The sequence below is a fragment of the Oxyura jamaicensis genome, chromosome 4 (assembly GCF_011077185.1).
Source record: "Oxyura jamaicensis isolate SHBP4307 breed ruddy duck chromosome 4, BPBGC_Ojam_1.0, whole genome shotgun sequence".
Classification (NCBI taxonomy): domain Eukaryota; kingdom Metazoa; phylum Chordata; class Aves; order Anseriformes; family Anatidae; genus Oxyura; species Oxyura jamaicensis.
Genome location: NC_048896.1, coordinates 85,270,269 through 85,290,854, shown reverse-complemented (window position 1 = coordinate 85,290,854; position 20,586 = coordinate 85,270,269). Strand labels below are relative to the sequence as shown.

The window sequence follows — 20,586 nt, the reverse complement described above, 5'->3', positions numbered from 1 at the left end:
ACAGGATCCTATGCTTTCTAGGATTTTCTGTGTTGTGGGTACGTTACTCTGTGACTCGAGCATGCTTACTGGACTCGTTTCTCATTGTTTACATACGAAACATCTGATTCTGGCCATGCAATCAGGTTTTGGTGTGAACAGGGACCTTTACTTTTAAATGACATTGTCTGTGGACTCTGGTACCTAAGCAGGAATCTTACTCAGAAATATTTTTGACGTTTAAGTACCTCCACAATTTTGGGATGGCATCATTTCCACTCTTCTGCGTGCTGCATCCAAGTAGTGACACTGTCACAGTCTGCTCTGCTACACGTCTCAGACTCATTTGATTGTAAGCATGGTTTGCTGCTGGAAGCACTTCACAACGTGCATGTTCCCAGGAGCAGGAGACCATAGTAACATGTATTATACAGCAACTTAGAGTAAGAGAAGTGCAGTGCATTTTGAATTTCAGTTGTTGTAAATGAGTTTGATAGGTTTTTAAGGATCTTGGTCAGTATGGATGAAGATCATCTCCTGCATCTCTGTCTACTTCTGTGTGACTTCAGCCACACAGAAGAGAGAGAGAGGCTGTTGTCTCTCTCCTTTCCTATTTTATAATCTCAAAATGCCAGCCTAACTCCATCCCGGGTGCAATGGAGAAAGTCTCTTGAAAACTCCCACAGGTATTTGGTTAATTAACTTTAACCCTTTCCTACAGCTTCAGTTTTAAAACTATAAATTGACAGATAGGATTAAAAACTCTGCTGTTGCCAGGAGCAGATGGTTCTGGAGAGCTCTCCAATTCATGCTTGGTGTGTGACATTTATCAGGTAAACATAAGATCTATTTTAACAGATTTTGTAAACTGTCAAAGAAGTTTACAGCAGTTGTCATGTACACCAAACCTCATACTTAAAGGGAGTGGTACTTTATCCACTTTTGTGTCCAGGAAGAATATCAAGCAATTGTAGAGTAATTTCAGAGACATTTCATTGTGACATTGGTGTTTTGGATTATGAAGGTTTACATCCCTTATGCATTTCCTATAACCTATTAAATATAATTGTGACTATTGTTTATCTCAGTGCTGTACGTGACTTTTAAAGACTTAACTCTCTAGTAGCAGCATCTACACCGAAGTTAGTATTTTTACAAGGAATAAATCTAAACTATTGGTGTACAAAATACATCACTGATGTAATTTACTATAAAAGCAGTGTTTTTCAGATGCCAAACTGTTCTGTGACCATAAGCCCATGTATTGAACTGCTAAAGTACTCCACAAGGAACCCTACTGTTCAACATCATCTTAGAGAGCTTTCCTTTTCAGCCTTCTGAGTCTGCCTTTTTTCTTCCTGCAGCTTGTGGATGTGACCTGGCTCAAGGAGGATTTTTTGTGAGACAGGGAGACTACATCTGTACTTTGGACTACCAGAGACTCTATGGTACACGGTGCTTCAGTTGTGATGAATTCATTGAGGGAGAAGTGGTCTCAGCACTGGGCAAAACCTATCACCCAGACTGTTTTGTGTGTGCTGTGTGCAGGTATGTGTTCTCTGAAGTTGTATTTCGTTTAAAAAATAGATTTTGAAGGACCAATGCCAGACATTCAAACTTGTATCATATATATATATATAAATATATAAATCTGTTTTCTATTATCTGCTCCATAAAAAAAATAGCAGATAAAAAAAATCCAAATTCCGAGTACCTTGTTTGTGTTTTTGTTTGTTTGTTTTGCTTTTGTTTTTGTTTTGTTTTTTTTTTTTTTTCAATGCTTTCTCTGTTTTATGGCATTTTATATATTAGGTTTTCAAGGTACTTGAGAAACTGCCACAGTACGAATGCTATATACAGTACGAATAAACTTAAACTGAAATATCACAGCACTGCTTCCCAGAAAATACAATGATCATTTAAAATATGACAGAAAGGCCTTGGTCTCACAAACACTGATGTATGTGTTGGATTCTTCCACAGGAGAGTAGGTGACAAGTGACACAGCATACAGGTTGTCCCTCTCTGAGCAGCCTGGTGGCTGTTAATAATTTCTCTGTCTAAACTGGAGCCTGTACTAACACAAGAATGCAATCCCACATTCAAGAGAAAGCACAGGCTTTGTTGCTTTGAGTAACGGGGCACTGAGGCATCACATTATAGATGCCATGCCACGTTCAGATACTTGTGCAGCTCTGATGTCTTCCTGTGCTCATACAAAAACAGGACTTGCTTCAAATTCCAGAACAGCCATGCTTCATGGCAGGATGTCTCTGTAGCCTGAATATTTCAATTGCAGAAATAATTAAATAGCCACATTAAGGGGAAGTCTCCAAGACTGACAAGCCTTTGTTAGATTAAATTATGTCTGTTCAGGTTTTGCCATGATTAGCAGATTTTTCCTTTTGCATAGTTTAAACAAACATGAGGAGTGAAGATAACAAATAAGCCTCAATATATGTGTATATTTAATAGGAGGTAGAATGATTTGCATGGCTATTTGTGACACTCATGAGTTAAATGCAGACTGCACGTGCTCTACCTGCAGCCTGACAGTATTACAGCTCATCTGCAAAGGAGCACAGGTAATTCTTGGTACCTTTCTTAGCAGTAGTACCTTCTTGCAAAGTGAGGTGCTTTTTCAGCTAAGAGGAGAATAAAAACACATCAATTCTACTTTCCTGCTAAGTGTAGTGACATCCTCAGCCACACGATTAGGGCTTAGCACTGGGGCCTAATTTATGTGCCTGTGTGTTACTGTACTCAGAAACTTGTTAAATCACTTAGGTTTCAGTCAGGCTGTTGCTATACTAACCTCTTGCTTTATTTGGTCAGTCCTTCAGTTGATAATTGGGAGCTTTGTGGCACAATTTGTCTCCTTTTCCTGGAAATTCAGAACAAGCTTCCATATGAATAAATTTGTTAAGTAGCTAACAAATCAGGTGAGCTGAATTGCAATACAGAGAAGATACGCACAGGAAAATACTACAAATATCACATGTAATGAAGACATGCCAAAGCTAGGTTACAATTTTAAACATAAAGTTGCTGATACAATATTATTTTATATAAAATAATAATAATCAGAGATGTTCCCTAACTTTCATGTGTAACTAAATTATTGGATTAAAAGCTGTTGTACTGATGGAGTTTCTAATTGCTGCTGTCTAAACCTTCATTAGAAAGGCACAGATATGCTTCCGTTGATTTCGTTAGGACACACAAACTCATATTGTCTTCATCAGAGCCAACTAATGTCCAGCCGACTTGCAGGATTCAATTTGTGTCTCCTAGGGGGGTTGTAACATTGACTTGTGGTGTAGATCAACAGAAGAATACTATCATCTGTTTATATTAAAAACACCAGACCAGGTTCTCAACTGCTTTAAATCAGCCTTGCTTCAATTATGCTAGTCTTTGTAAGCCAAACATAATTCATGTTTTTTATGGGAAGGAGTGTCTGATCTAAACATCATCAGCATTTATTTTATTGAGTGATATCCTCAGCAAAATGCAGGTGGGTAGATTGTAAATACATGTTGTTTAAGCTGACATAGAATTAGGTTATGTTTTATGTGTATATGTGTGTTTTTATTAAATTAAAAAATAATAATTAAATTAAAAGAAAGGAAAAAAAGCCCCAGAGCCATTTGATTAGGGGGTACAAAATTGCAAAGCACATTTCCTTGGCCTTTTCTTTGGAGGAAGGGGTCTGGAGTACTATTTGTGTCCTTATTTCTTACAGATGGGCAGAAACGTTAAATAATAGACCAAAAGCACACCATCTTAGGCAGCTGGCTGATCACACAACTTGTGTCTGACATTGCCTATTGCAGCTGGACTTTATGTGGGCTCTCTCTTAGAAATCTGACTTCTAGAACAGTGGTGGCTGCCCTTCCTGCTCTAATGGAAACCAAGCATGGCTCTTACCAACTTCAGCTACAAAACAAAACATTGACAGCAGAAGGCACTTGGTGTTCATGATAAGGGTCTTCAGCATATTGCAGGATTGTTAAGGACTTTAAATGAGCACTTTTGTAACCTACATTTGTGTAGCTGCTGAAGAAACTGTTCCTGCATTGAGTAGTAAACCAGTGACGCTAGCAACTTTATTATTATTATTATTATTTTCACAGAATCTCTTGATTTGAACAGAAACTGGTAGGAATTGTGTCTGGCTTCAGATGGTAAAATCAGAGAGAAAATCTAATGTGCACACAGCTAGCTGGAGCAGGAGGAAAATGCCAATAACACAGCTCCATTCACTTTCTGGAGCTATTGACATTACTACTTTTGAGTACCATGTGACTCGGTGTAACACAGAAGAGATGTATTCCCTCTTGCCATCTGCACTGTGTTGATAAGCTGCTGCACTGCTCTGTGAAAAAGCTTGTGTCAGAAACCCAAATCTTCCCTGAGGTATCCATTGGGACTCAGATGTTCTTGCTCCCTCAGCTGCCAAAGTTTGAAGTGAAAAAATGTTCTTACATTTTCATTAACTGGAAGTGGCTGTGTCCTGCTGAGGGCTGCCAGAGACATTTCCTCTGAAAGGTCTCATATCTGTAAAAGTGAAATAAAAAGAGGGAGATAATTAAGGCTATCTCTATGAAGAGAAGATGAGTTTTATTAACATTGTTCTCAGAATTCTTATATGGTGATCAGAGACAAAACTTTATGGCTCACAGGAGCAGCTCGTGTACAATGTAGAAGGCCAGGAAATAGTGTTCACAAAGCAATTGGAAGTCATTACCTGTGATGATAAAAATACTTTTTAAAAGTGAATTTTCATGAGAAGTCCCACAGTGATAATAGGTTATATAGATACATTAATCATATGTAAGATATATGGTATGCATATGGTTAAACTCTACATAGATGCTATTGGACTTCAGTGTTACTGACATGCTATGTGTGCATAGGGTATCAGTCTGGATTTTGGTAATACAGGTTAATATAATTAATTAAGTTTAGAATGGGAGTTATTTATTCACCCAGTTGGATGAATATATGTAATCATCATCCCTACACTTTCACTATTCATTCTTATAATTAGTTATAAGCATTTTTTGTGTGTGTGTGACATGTAAATGGTGAAGAGGGTGGGCGATAAATTAGCATGAATGTTTTGGGTTAAAGTCCAAATAGCTTCATGTTTTCTTTACAGAATTTGACCATCTAAGTTTTGTGTTTCATCTGAATTTAGAAAGTTTTCTCTTGAAACAATGTATTGGCAGAAGTAGAATACCTGCCCAGAGGTGAATGATGTGGGGAGAGGCAAGAGGCACAGCTGCCTACTCTTCAAGGGGCTTGTGCCAAATCCATATCTAAAACTTCTCTCAATCCATTTATATTTCTGTTATCTTCAAGAACGTAACTAACTGCAGCCAAGCAGTTGAATATAAAAATTCAGAAAACTGAAAACTTTGTTGAAAAGAAAATGAATTTCTTTTTAGTCTTATATAACACCGCTATTTCTAGAAAGAATTTATGAGCTTTTTTATATGTATGACTTAAGAAATTAAGACAGTACTGAAAACTAGAAGTTAATTAATTTCATTCTGGAATGTAGCAATTATGTCATACTTTGAATATGCTAAACCTTTTTAATTGCTCATTTCTTTAGTGCTGTTGAAATTTGAGAGAGTTTGGTTCCCATTTAAGCAGCACTGGGTATTTATTAAAGCATCTCATAAAGCAGACTTCTTCATCTGGATGTTGACACCAAAACTTTGAAATCAGACTGAGTGTTCTTCTTGGAATTTTGATTGTAAAACAAATGCATTTGTCAATATAAGGTGCTTCCTGAACAAAGGACTCTTACTGCCCTGTTCTTCAGGTTTATACATGGGGTGTACCTATAGCCTAGGCTCATGGAAGGGGCCTATGGAGGTCCTTTGGTCCAGACCCTGGCTCAAAGCTGGTCCAGTTTGGTCAGGCTGCTGAGGCCATTGTCCAGTCACATTTTAAGTATGTCCAACGATGGAGATCCCACAGTCTCTGGATAGCCTGTTCCAGTGTTTGAACACACTCAGGGTATTATTATTTTTTTAACCTTATACTGATTTGGCATTTCCCATGTTCTGGCTTATGTCTGGCTCATCTCCTTCCACTCTTTACCTCTGAGAAGAATCTGATTCCAGCTTCATATACACACTATAAGGTAGTTTTTGACAGCAATAAGATCTCCCCTTGGCATTTTAAGGCTGAACTATTCAACCTATTTCAGCCCATCCTTGTGCATCCTGTGTTCTAGCTCTGGGCCTAACCACTTCCACTGGCCTTCCTCCAGTATATCAATGTCCCTCTTGTTCTGAAGAGACCAAAACTGGGTGCATGACTTCAGATGCAGTCTCTCAGGTGATGAACAGAAGGAAAGATCACTTTCCTTATCCTGCTGACTGCACTAATGCAGCTCAGGATGTGGCTGACCTTCTTTGCTGCAAAGATTTGCTGCTGACTCATGTTCAACATGGTGTCCACCAGTACTGTAGCAACTTTTTATGCAAAGCTTCTTCCCAGCTGATCAACTCCCAGCATGTACTGATGCATAGGATTGTCTGTCCCCAGGTGCAGGCTTAGCATTTGCCCTTGTTGAACTTCATGAAGACAACAGATAGCAAGTAATGTTCACTTTGTCTCATCAGGTTTAGCATTCTGCATCAAATTCCACCCTGTGGAGCAACCTTGAGGGATGTGATGGTACCAGGTACAAATTAGAGCACAATATGATCCTGTAGGTCCTCAGGTTACAGTCTGACATTACAATGACCCAGTGTAAATGCAGGCTGCTACTGAAATGGATAGCTTTTCTCTCCCCACATTCCTGACCATGTGCTTCTGTTAATTTTCTTATATCAAATTTAGTTGACTGTTCAGACACACAGTTAGATCAGCAACTTAAAGAGCAGAAAGCCATCAGTCAGAAAAAATTATCATCATCTTTTTGGCCCAGAAAGTTTGAATGACTTGCCCTCAGCTGCATAGGCTGAAGCATGGTGCATGGACAAGATGAGGGTCAGGCCTTTAAGTGTCAGCACACAATTACCCTGGATTAGGCTGGTGGTGGTTTGATGTTTTACAATATAATTTCTTTGGTCAGCTCCAGTCATTGCCAGCTTTACAAATATTGCAGGCAGGTGGATAAAACAATATTAACTGGGAAGTAAATCATAAAAGATGTAGCTTACAAGACCTTTCAGAGAACTGCTTTAAAGATACTCTTAATTCTCATCTTAAAAATAGATTAACCAACTGTGAAAATCACACTGAATATTTTTTAAAGGGATGTGTAGCTAATTAAAACCCATACCTAGCAATGTTCAGAGAGTAGCTGGTTGTGACATGTCATTATATTCAAAGGCAGATATATTGCTCTTAACCTACAACGCTATATATAGTCCTGCTCACAAGTTAAAGAGCTCAGAAGCTGAAACCTTGTTAATTGTCTGTTATCACCTTCTGTTGTGCCTTCACTCGTACTGGCACTGAAATCCTGGAGCGGGACTGCTTGTGAAAGGGAGAGGTCAGATGTTACAGAAATGCTCTCAAGTGTATGGTGTATGAATTTTGGATTCCCAGTGAATGAGATAGTGGAGCAAATGTCAGCATTTAATTATGAGTTTAGAAAACTAGACAGTTGCTGGTCAGGCTCTGCTGCTCACGTTGAAGCAGCAAGGGATAGAAATCTGTCTTTGGGAGGATAACCTCTAAGGAGGATTTCCGGTCTTTTATAGAGCAAGGTATCTTGCAGACATGGAAAACTTAATACATAAGTAAATTTATTGCCCTTTCCCCTCTGAATGAAAGGGTATGGTGATTAGTTACTAAACTTTCAGAAAATAAACCAAATAAGATATGTTTATGGGATAGCAAAACCCCCTACACCCTCCCCCTGAGCTAGGCTTTGTGGCTTGTTGTGGTGCACATCCGCTTTGGTATGTTTTGTGGGTGTCATCTACCAGCTGTGTCTTCATGCCACAGGAGGTCAGTTATTCTGTTAGTCTCTTCTAGCTTTAATTGCATTTGCTTTCAGATTGCTGTAGATCCCATAGATGAGTTAGTTTAAAGTGATTGGTCCCTGCTTCTGCTTTACTTCATGTTTGGTGCATCTGTTTCAGATGGCTTCTATGTTCAGCTGGATTATTGTCAAGCAAATCAAGTAAAAAAAAAAAAATACATCACCTTTTCCCTCTGAATACTTCTCCTAATATAATAAATACAAGAATGCTTAGTAGTAGCGATACTTCTTCAAAGATGTGAATTATTCATGGCTTCCATGATATCATTATCCCTAGGATTATAAATAGTGCAAAGAGTTTTGTTTTATTGAGACCTCACATGAGAGTCCAGTTGGTTCATTAGCTGATTCCCAGCCTTATTCCCATTAAAGACTATGGCAAACCATAATGGATGGTAATATCCTGCCCAGGGAATTCAAACATTCATAAGAACGAAAGATATTGGAGTAATTGTTTGGGAGTCTAGTTGCGTGATTGTATCTGTGGAGTAAGTTACCTTTTTGTGGGGTTTTAATTTACAGCAGATTACCAGTGGTCCTGGTAAATCTATGTGGATCTGTAAATCAAAGTGAGATTTCTTCCTAAAAACATGTAGGAGGTTTATTATGAGTTCTTGTCTCAGTCCTGGAACAGTTCAAGTTCCTCACCTTGTGCCTTTCAAAGTGAATGAATAGTGCTTGGTTTTAGACTTGGTTTTGTAATATCTTATTAAAATGAACATATGATTAAATTATGTCTTTCACATTGACAGTAGAAAACTAGGAGAGCACTTGAATTATATCACTCCACTCTTTAGACATTTTGGGGTAATCAGTCCTTAATTTTCATTATCTATATAGAAGTGTATCACATATAGTAATTTTTATTCAAATCACTCTATGTTCATTTGAATAAACTTCTGCTTTGGACCAGATGACCTCCAGAGGTCCATTCCAACCTCAACAGTTATGTGATGTTCATGAAACTCTTTTATTCTACGTATTAGAAAGCTTTGTGACTTCAAGCAATATAAAAATCCACTGTGACTAGTAATAATATTGACCTATAAATAACATTTTATATATATAACACAGAAGCTTGCTGTTGTTGCATTGCTGCAAGATGGAACAGACTCACTGCTCACTGAAGTAGTTTGGCTCCATCACACACCGCCTGCTATACTGGAGGCAGTGTTTTCTTCTTCTTATCAGTTTATGGAGTAAAATCAATCATAGAAAATATTCTGTTGAACAGGTGGAAATGTAGCACTCCCTTATCTGTACTGGCATGGTTTTGGGACTCTGTATCAGAATCACACATGGACTATTTAGTTGAATAAAAGAGCAAGGCAATTTTAAAGGCTATTATCATAAAATATTATTCATTAGCTCAGTGTAGGTAGGAAAGATGGAAGCAAATATTTGGAGTGTTAAGCCATTAATAGATGAAAAGCAAAATCCATTATCAGATTTCCAAAGATATAACAATAATTAAACTGCTTGTGGCTTGTGTCCTCATAATTTTTTAAGTGCTGCCCATGGTCCGAAATGGACTACATTGCTGAACACTTATCTAGCTGGTTTTAAATAGATTTTAGCAACTGTATTTACAAAGCATAAGCAAAAGCATAGCTTTTGTTCTCTTTTTAAGTACTTAAATTTTTCATTTAGATGCAATGGAAATGTAGAATAAACTACTCTCAGACAGTTTAGAGAGCAAAATATTGTTTATACTTACCAAGAACTATCTGTGTGTCTTGTAGCAAAGACAACCTCTTCTTTAGTATGAATCTGATAGCTTTTGTGGGGGAATGTCATACAGACTTTTAATTAAATGTTAATGAATTAATCTGGTCAGATACACTTCACAGAGAGGCAGAAGGTCTGCCTTATGTTTATGGCCTACTTAAGCCATATTTTTATAGCTCGCTTGGGATTTAGTTGAGCTTTGAGTAGAGTAAAATGTGCTTCTAAACCCTCACCATCCTTTGCTGAATTATACAGTGATTTGTCCATCTGGTCCTCTTATAAAGAGAAAAAAACTTTGTGTTTCTGTACATGGACAAGAAAGCTCATGGCAGAAAGCTTGTTTTAAGGACATTGATTAAAAGGAAAGATTTAATTAAGTGTAAGGAGAGCTGTTCTTGGGTAGAACAAACAAGTTATGTAGATGCTTCTGTTTTTATAAGAAGAATGTTTTCTCCGATGAGAGTCCACTAATATTTGCTTTCTGTATAAATGGATTGAGTGAAAGACTTTGATACGATCCAAGTGGGGAGGACAAATGTTGTCATCTTTAAGGAATAAAATCATCACCCTCAGGCATCATTTTCTTAACAACAGCTGCATTTGCTGGTACTTGCTCCCTGTAATTCCAATTTTATTTTCATTCTGTAGCTGATCCTGTTAATGACCAACCATTGTTGATAGTACATTTCTTATATATGCAAGAATTTGGACTTGAGTGCTCGGTGTCTTTTTGTATCTCTTGATTTAAGTAGATGTGATATCAGCATTTGCAATTGTCCCTTTGATACTTTAGCCTCCAAGTGGCTGAGAAATGGGGAATGAGAACTGGGCAAGTAGAGAAAAAGCAACTAGAGCAATAATCAGTACCTTTATGGAAAGATATTTCATTTCAATAAAAGTGTGAGAATATAACGCATATACTTTTGTTTCCTCTGTTTTAGGCTGCCTTTCCCTGCAGGCGACCGGGTAACTTTTAACGGGAAAGAGTGCATCTGCCAGAAATGTTCCCTGCCCCCTTCCAGCAGCACTGGCTCTTTCCCAGTACAGAACTTGCGAAGTAAGTGGGGAGTTTTGCTATTTTCTGTTGTAACTTTCTAGCCTGCACATGCTTAAAGAACAATTTTTACACCAAAATGTGTAACTGGAGCTTTTACTGCTACACTGCATAAAAGCTGTCAACAAATCCAATGTAGTCGTATAAAAAAATACATGGCAATTTTATGAGAAAATCTGATTTTAAAATGAAACACAAATGGTGCCGTTGTAGAATTAATAATACAAAGAACTTCTCAGAACATTAGTTTAAAACTAGAGTAAATCAAAATATTTGGAGGAAGGCATAATATAGATGTTAATATTTTTGAGGGTTTAATCCAACTCTTGCTAAAATAGAATCCAACATGAGGTTTATTCATATCCCCCCCCCCCTTTTTTTTTTCCACCATTTTTTCCCAAAGCTCTCCTTTTACAGAAATTTTCACCATCTCCTTTCTTCTGTTTGTCAGCAAAAGCTGCTGTGTAAATGCAGGGTGAGACTCTATGCTGATTCTTTTCTTACTACTGCCATTCTCTTTAGAGGAGGCAATAGATGTCTCTTTTAGGTGCTTTCTCTTGTCACTTATTCCGGTGACGGATCATCTTCAGCCTTGAATCTAATCCATTTAGTCTGGCTGAATGTGCAGACCCATACTTTATGGTCTTTAATTGCCTGTCTCTTTTTCTTATGGAAAAACTGGCTTTGACTTTAATGGAAATGATTTGCCTGGTGAATTACTGACAGAACAAGTTTATTTGATTATCTATGATACAAAATCCTTGAGTGTACTTAAATTCTTTCTCTGTCCACACACCCATGTCACAGAGACTACCTCCTGTGCTGTATTTCCCCAGTTCACTTAGGTGCCTTCACTATGCCAGTGCACAGTTTCTACAGCTCCTTACCTGCAGACCCTTAGCAAACCACATGCCTCAAAGAGAATGAGTCCTGGAAGCATGTCTTTATTGCAAAACAGGACTTTTGAAAACAAAAGTTTGGCTTTTCTCCTAATAAAACCTTAAATACTTGCAAGTATTCAAACCTCAAATACAGGTCTGCTTTAAGTCTCATTAGATGAGGAAATCATTCTACAAGCTTCAGTGGAATGAGGTAAGAGTTGTGGTTCAAACCTGGATAATATCTGCCACACTATGTCCATTCTTGTCTTTTTCTAACTCCACTGCCCCTGTTTCTTTCAGTGCTGCTGCAGGGCAGCATGCTCTGATTTCATGATAACTTGCAGCACCCAGAAGCTGCAGAGCTCAAGTGTCTCAGGGAATTGGGTTGCAATGGTGTGGGAAATAGAGCTTTGATGGATTAAGGGGAACACTGCAGACACAAATGTGTGGAAGTGTGTTTGTGTATAAGTAGCTGGATACATAAGTCTGGCAAATGATGATATGCAGGAAATTAACCAAATAGCTAAAACAATAACAATGATCTTGGACAATATTCAGAAAATAATGCAATATGTAAAAGAGAAATGTGTAATAACAGCTGTTTTTCAATCACTTGCTAAACCTTAGGATAGAACCAGAATTTTAGGAATAAACAAGCAGTGACAAAGACAACTCAAGCAGTGTCAATGACACCATGGTTGAAGTGCAAAACTGGAAGTCCAGAATGGTTGTCTGGAGCTATTCTATGTATTACATGATGCAACAAATAGCATTAGTATCTTCCTGTCTAAACGACAGTCTTCTTGGAAAAGAACTCATGTTTTAAACAAACAATTCTTTTTATGAAAGACAGTAGCGCACAAAACATGTGTCCTCAACCAAGCTGAGTAAAGGACCAAGTAATATGTGTTGAATGACTGTTAACATCAGGTTTGCTCTTGCCTCTGAATGCCTGTATGTGCGATGTATGCTATTTGTTAGTCTATTTATTTCTGAATTGAGCTCAAGAATGCTTTGAGGAGATGTCTTGGGAATTACTGAGTTCCCAGCATGACAGACCCTTCTGACCACGTCCTCTGTTTACGTCTTTCCCATTTGTTTTTGACCTCTTCTATACATTATATTTAGAATAAATGAAGAATGTGAAATACTTGCTTTTTGCCTGAGCCCTAGAATTTCTTATGATTATATAAATGCCTACCTACCTCTGTTACTGAGTTTATAAAACACTAGCTGTGAAAACCCCTTGTGGCAATCATGATTCTGAAAGAGTACTTGGGGAAGATTATCAATATGTAAGAACAAATTGGTGTGTTCTGCAGAGTTATTGGTTGAGATTAGGTGAGTCACCAAAGAATGCTACATCCAAGATAGGAAGACAAGGGCATCACATCAATAGGCAATGTTGGCATAGCAACCACAATATTTGTTTTTACGTACCTGGAACTTAACAGAGAAAACAGCAGCCCCCAGAATGCTGCATTTCTGCACACCCAAGCTTAAGCAATATGAAAGGCAAATGACATCTCAGCATGCTGTCATATTAAGTTTGCAAAAATAAACTTTCAACTAGAGAGATTAAATTAGATTACCAGATAAACCTCTCGTGCATAGGAGATCACAAACAAATTTCTGATTGCAGTTAAAAAATAGATACTGAAATTTTTATTGTCTTGTGGGAGTAAATGTAGGCAAACACCCAAATGTTCTCTCTTAATAACAAAATTCAAATGTTCTGATCTGTTCTGCACACAATTTTGTGCTGGTCTTGTTTCCACATATTGGTGCTCTACAGAGTGATATTAAAGAGACATGGTATTACTCCCTTAAACCATTCTAAATCCACTAAAGGAAAATAAGAACTATCCTTTATTGTTCTGTGCTCAGAAATTAAACATTTACAACTGCACTAACAGAGTGTCTCATTAGGGTCATGTAATCAACTACATAGAATATTAAATCAGAAAATTTTTAAGAGGACTGTTTAAATCTTTTAATGAGATCCTATGTTTGGAGCACTTTCTTAGCAACTAGATAAATCTTTGTTTTTCTTTTCTTTTCTTTTTTCTTTTCTTTTCTTTTCTTTTCTTTTCTTTTCTTTTCTTTTCTTTTCTTTTCTTTTTTCTTTTTTATGCTTTTTTGTATCTTTCTTCCATGTAAGATGGTTTCTTTTCTCAACTCTGGCATCGTTAAATGACTTTTTAATGTGTCTTTCAGGTTTTGTCTTTTCTCTAGCAAACTGTTGGTATATATGAAGAATTCCTCCAAATATATATATATATATTTTCAGATAAGATCATACAAATCAGAAAGATTACTCTGTTGTTGATACTAGAATCAGTATCAATCAAAAGCATCCATATTTTCTTGCTTAAAAATAAATAAATACATGCATAAATAAATAAAAAAATCTTATCTTCAATTACTGTTCCTGGGCAGTAAAGCACTACTTCAAGTGCGGCCTATTTAATCAATTTAGCTTAGGCTATATTATCCAGTTGCAACATGATTTGCTTTTAATTTTTCTTAGAACTTTTTGGAGCTTTAAGTGAGTTTCTATAAATAATGTCTATATAGCCAGCCATCACTTTCACATGTTGCATATCCAATGTCACTACAATTCAGGAATTTCTATTGCCTCACGTTTTGGTATACTTTTCATGGTTGCAGAAGTTCACATCAGAATTTCAGCTTATTTTTTTTCAAAGTTGCAAAAAGAATTTTGAAATATTAGCCAACTGTCAGACCTAGAAGAAAGTCAAAAACAAACAAACAAACAAAACAAAAACCAGTCCTGTAACTTTTAGGTCTTTTTTAAATTATTTTTTTGGATTGATGTGCAATTCCTTTAATCAGCAAAACTTCTTTTTTACATATTTTTTAAACCAATTGTAAAGAAATTGCAATAAAACCTAAGTCATTAGGAAACCTAAATTAGTAAGGTTGTTTGTTGAATGATTTGTTGTCATCTAGGATATTAGGACAGGACCACAGCAGTAAGCTTCGGAGCATACACAAGCTGTTACTAGGACAGTGATAGATCATGCACTGCAGTGATGTGTATTGTTGCTTGAGCATGTAAAGTATGTGATGCACTCATATGGGATTTTTCTCTTGCAGATTGTGGAGGCTGTGGTTCAGAAATAAAAAATGGTCAGTCATTGGTTGCCTTGGACAAACACTGGCATTTGGGCTGTTTTAAGTGCAATACATGTGGCAAGCTACTGAATGCAGAGTACATCAGCAAGTAAGTTGAGTGGGGGAGCTCAAAGCATTTTCCATTGTTTTCAGCAGTACAACGATTGCAAATGATTAATTCGGTGTTGCGTATCCTTCAGTTTGTGTTTATCAATGGTTTCAGAGGCATAAAAGATTAGCCATCTATCTATGTCAAAAGAAAAAAAAACAAGTAGAAGTAGAATTTGTCCATTTTCCTGGTATTGGACGTAGCAAAGCTATTATACTAAAGGTGGAGTATGCTTCAAAGCTGTGCAGATAAGCCCTTAATTTTCTATGTTTGCTTTTGCTCTACGCAGTGCTGTAATGTGAGTAATGTTTCCATGTGTTTCATGTAACCAAAACATTCTCCAAATGTTCATTAAAGAGGTATGTATCAGACTTTTTTTCACTACTCCAGACCATCATGCCGTCAGACTTGGATTGAATTTGATGACAGCAGTGAGAGTCAGCACAAAGCACAGACACAGACAAAGTCTCATGTCAGCACTTCTATCAGTCTGATGAGATACAGGGCTTTCACTGGCCAACGCAACTGGGATTAATTTCTCCTTTGGAGAAGTGTGTTGGTATGATGAAATTTTCCTAAACAGATAACAACCACCAGCACCCAGAGATTCAGAGCTGATGGGATTTCACAGCCAATGTCCCACTGGCTTTCAACAATTTTCTGGGTTTAGATTAGTACAAGTTAATTTTACAGCATGAACCAGAGACCAAGAAAACAATATTTTTAAAAAGGGTGTTTGTAAACATGGTTTTGCATTATCTCAAAAAAAAAAAAAAAAAGTGTTTTAAGTATTTAGTTACTGTGAAATCCTCTCTAAAAAAAAGTTAAATGCTAAACAAACTGAAGAAACATTTTTTCTTCAATCGATTCAATTAATTATTGTGATAACTTATAGGTTAGTCTCTAGCATTCCAGTTTATATGCTATAAAATTAATACTTATTTTTCTCCAAGGAAAAGTCCAATAAAACTGTGCCTCTGCTAATAAATTCATCTGATCATCGTCTCTTTTAGCATATTATGCACTAATGCACTAAACGCATTTAACTATGTTTAATTCGCACTTCACACAGGAGAACAGTCTCCAGTATTTTTTATAGCATTTTTTTCATTCAATTGTTCTAATGTAATCTAAATGTAAAATTTTGAAAAATGGTGATATAAATGCAAAATTAACAGATAGATTCATTTCAGAGAAGTAGACCAAGTTCCTCCATTCCAACTTTTTAGGAAAAAACAGCTAAGACTCCCATTCTTATTATTCATACTTTTAAATTATAATTGTTAGCATATTTTAGCTGTATAATCCTCCAGAATACCTGTAAGCCTATGTAAAGCTCTGTGTTGCCTGTCCTTCTTCCCTAGAGATGGCATTCCATATTGTGAAACAGACTATCATGCAAAGTTTGGTATCAGATGTGACAGTTGTGAAAAGTATATCACAGGAAGAGTGCTCGAGGTAAGGAGAATCTGACACTCGAACAAATCTCAAAGTATTCAAAGAGACTTGCTCTTTTCCACGTATTCTTATGCTCACAAATGAGCACTAAAGCAGCAGTTTAATGTTATTTTTATGAAATACTAGGAATTACTTCTATAATTGTTTCCTGATTTGTCTTTTTGATTTGATAATGTATATCCTAAATGGATGTTTGTGAATAGATGTTTGAAATAGATGTGAAATAGATGTTTGATGTTTCATGTACTGAAGAACATTCAGGTAGCAGAAGTGGGATGTGAATGGGCACATTTTAATATTTTTGCTAAATTCCTTTGTAAACTCTGCTCTTTGATTCTGTTTGACATTCCCCAGGTTTAGATGAAGATGCTGAAAAACTAGAATGAGTTTTATTTTTGAGCAAAATTTATTAAATTTATTTTTGCACCCAGAAATGAGCTATGTTTCAGGGTTGGTTGTTGGGAGGGTTTTGTTTGTGTGTTTGTTTTGAGCAAGAAAGTTGTTTATTCTAAGTGCATGTTTATGCTTTATCCAAAAGAGATTTCCACGTGAGTGACCAAAGGTTAGAATTTAATAAATTTCTTTGATTCAAATAGAATTTCGCCCTGGATCCAAGTGTGTGATGATCCAATTAATGTTATCCTTTATCCACTTTTTGTATCTGCCCTTTCCCTGTACTTTCTAAGCCTTAGCAGTACTGGAATTAGTAAGAGGTTCCCCAGATCTCTGCTTCCTTCTTTTCATCAGCACAGAGAACCTGGAGAAGTCCCAATGGACATCTGCCAGAGAAATAGCTGCTAGTCATACAGACTTAATTATCCAAATGGTAGACAGTAATAGCTGTGGAAGGAATTGAGAGGCAAGTGGAAGGAAACAATGAGTCTGTACTAGTTGGCATAATGTGTTATTGGGGTTAGCGCATGGGAAATATTTCAACTTATTATTGTCAAATGTTTTATAGACATCTAAGAAAATAGACTTCTAATAACATCTGTACAAAAATATTCTTTTTATTAGGTAGAATTTTACCCACAGTTTGGTTAAACAATAACATGTGGAGCAATGTGGTTAAGTCCTTACTATCTCTGTGAATGAAGGAAAAATATATATATAAAGAAGACCTGTGTAGTAACAGAGCTGTTTGCTTTGTAAAGTCTGGGAGCATGTATATCTCTATCCATTTCTTGTAATTACTTGGTGAGAGTGTATTGAGCAGCACAAGAATTCCTTGTTTTTGTTGCAGATGGACCATAATAAACTTGAGAAAAGATAATTCCTTAAAATGTGTTGTACGAGTTTTACCATCACTGATGGACTGACTTTCGGTTAGTCATGCATGACCTCCTTTCCCCTGTCCTCCCTGCATACCCACTGTAATGTGGTTCTGATGAAAAAGCTGTACCATTGATACTCATACTATTTTGGTACTTGTGCAGGTTGGGAGCGACTTTGATGGAAGTCTGTAGCATTTAAGTGTGGATGAAAATATCAACTCTGATTCTGAAAACACTTCTAAAAAGAGGGAGCAGATATGTAGGAGAGAGGACTTCTGCAATCTGTAAAAGCACAGCAGCATCAGACAGTGTCACTTTCAAATAAAAAAGCTAGGATGAACTTAGTATGAAGTAGGCAATAGATTAGAACAGGTACATTGATATTCAGCAACTGGTGGTTTGTTATAACAGTCTGGAAACTGGACTGTCCTGTGTCCTAGCATTTTGCTGCCATGATAATTCCAGCTGTGAATCTTGAACTCTCCCAGACCTAGAATCTTAGAATATCCCGAGTTGGAAGGGACCCACAAGGACCATCAAGTCCAACAACCTGCTCATTTCCTCTCAAATATCTCTAGTGCTTTTCCTTTACATTCCCACCATGTTTACATGGGCAAGAAATGACAGCGTAACACCTACATGGTGATCAGTCCACTGGCTGGAGGGTTACCGCTGATGCCTCCCCGATTTGACTCTCAGCCCTTTACCAACCTGTGATTTCCACCAGCTTTTGGACCTCTGTAAGGGATCTCACAAAATTCCCGTTGAGTTCTTGTGTCAGCAGTGCAGAACAGCCAGATAAGGAGGAAGTGCACACACCTTACTTCATGAGGAAGAGAGACTAAAAGTCATGACTTAAACAAGCAAATTTGAAAGAACATGGAGACTACATCCATTGCTAACACGGTTGTCATTTGTTGTTTGCCTGTAGCAGACAGATTTTTTAAAAGGCTTGAAGTTGGGGTTGATCTCTTCAGTCTGTCTGGTATCGAACTCAGGGTGTGTTTGTCACTGGCCAACTTTTTGGGACGTTTGTGCCTCCTGGTCAAGAAAAGAAACAAACAAACAAAAAAGTAGCTGTGGCTGCTTTCCATTGTATGAGGTTTTGGATAGAATTGTGTGGAATCCTGAAACATTTTTCAGTACTTCGGTATTTCTTTTTGTGGTCTTGAATATAATCTGGAGATACACAGAAGTACTAGGGCAAATTACTGTTAAAGAGAGGAAGAAATCTTGACAGTGATGCTTTTTAGCCAGAGGAACAGTCCCCCAGGGGAGCTGCTGGAAGCTATCATTTAGATCATATTAGAACTAGATTGGACAAGGCATTGGAAAATCTACGTTAGGGAACAATCCTGCAATGACAAAGGGTGGAACTATATGTCCTAATAGGATTTTTTCCATCTCTGATTTCTGTGATAATGTCAGGAGGACACCTGCTTCCACAATTATTCTGTGTTCAGATTTTATAATACTGTCTCCCTTTCCAACACCCTTTTCGTTTTAAGTGTTTATTCAGCAGAAGAGGAAGGGAGAGTCAACTAGTGTGAATTACTGATAACTTATTAAAAATATGGTTGTTTTTGTAGGTTGGCAGCCAAATACAATGATGATTTAGTTATTAAAATTATTCATTCAGCCCATTTTCTGAGGGCCAGATCCATTTCATTTAGTAAATAGGCTTAAACACAGGATAGCTGTTTATAATTCCTTTCTTGTGCTTTCTTACTCTTTAGTCCACCTTGTCTTGCCCTCAGTCTCCCAGGGAACTTGTACTGAAAAAGACACAAAAGGGGCCAAGCAGATGATTTATGAAGACCATAAATTATCCTATTGCTTTAAATAGCAACAATTTTGCTGTTCTTTTTACAAAAATCCTTCTCACCAGTGATTTTATGGATGAGGTTTAGTTTGCTCATGAAAGCCTAAAGAACACTGTTTAATGCAGCATCAACCCCATCCTACTTTCTCCTCTGAACATATATATTGATAAACCTCCCATCTAAAATGGGCAGGAAGAGGTGACGGGAGTTTACTTTATAGTTTGGCTTAAACTGCAGTATATCTGAGAGCCTGTAGGAAAAGAAGGCTTTGGTCTTTGTGCTACAGCTATAGCACATAGCATTTGCCTATGCTATAGCTCTGTTCCCCATCCAGCAACAGTGAACATCATGCAATAGCACTGCAAATAAATGCATAGGAGTTGGACTTGATGATCCATATGGGTCCCTTCCAACTCAGGATATTCTATGATTCTATGATTTTTAAATAATAAGATGTTGATTTTTTTATAACCATTCATTTCCCTTTTGTTTTGTTGCAATCTATTGTTCCTCCCACGGGATGCAGTCCTTGCCACAGGCAGCAGCTCTTCAGGAACTGCTCCAGATATGGGTCCATACCACGGGGTCCATCCCTCAGGAGCATGGGGCAGCTTCTAGATCCTTCACACAGAAGTCACCCCTATGGCCCCCTGCTACCAAAACCTTGCCACATAAACCCACTACAGATAATTAGAAACTGTAGCTGAATTTCAGCACACTTCTATTTCTATGTGGTCAGTCTATAGTTTCTAATTCTGATTGATTTTTAGCTTTTTTGATCTTCCTTTTAAATGGTGAACTCTAAGAAAAAAATATAGAAAACAGTCTTAGTTCCCACCAACTTTTGTTTGCTGAAATGAACAAGCCAGATCCTTCTCTACTTATAAAACAAGCTCCAGGCTCATGTTGTGATGCTGGTAAACTTTCTCAGTGCCCACTGCCAGCTGGAATCACCTTCTCTCAGCATGGATGGACATTGTACTCCAGATGATGTCTCACCACTACCTTGTGCAGTGATAGTAATTATTTTCACTGTTTCTAAAGGAAACATCTCAGCTGATGAACACGACAATTCTCTGTCACTACTAGCTGGTGTTTTGCATTTCATGTGAATAAAAGTTGATG

At 37.2% G+C, this 20,586-nt stretch overlaps 1 protein-coding gene across 15 annotated transcripts in view; it reads left to right on the top strand.

Moving 5' to 3' along the window:
- The window catches only part of ABLIM2 (actin binding LIM protein family member 2), a 141,397-nt gene that overhangs the window by 49,200 nt on the left and 71,611 nt on the right, over nt 1-20,586 (top strand). For all 15 annotated transcript variants that reach the window (XM_035324450.1, XM_035324448.1, XM_035324444.1 and 12 more), the window contains exons 3-6: nt 1,344-1,527; nt 10,666-10,781; nt 14,780-14,906; nt 16,271-16,364. In XM_035324450.1, coding sequence (XP_035180341.1) covers nt 1,344-1,527; nt 10,666-10,781; nt 14,780-14,906; nt 16,271-16,364 — 521 coding nt within the window. The remainder of the gene's footprint in view (nt 1-1,343; nt 1,528-10,665; nt 10,782-14,779; nt 14,907-16,270; nt 16,365-20,586) is intronic.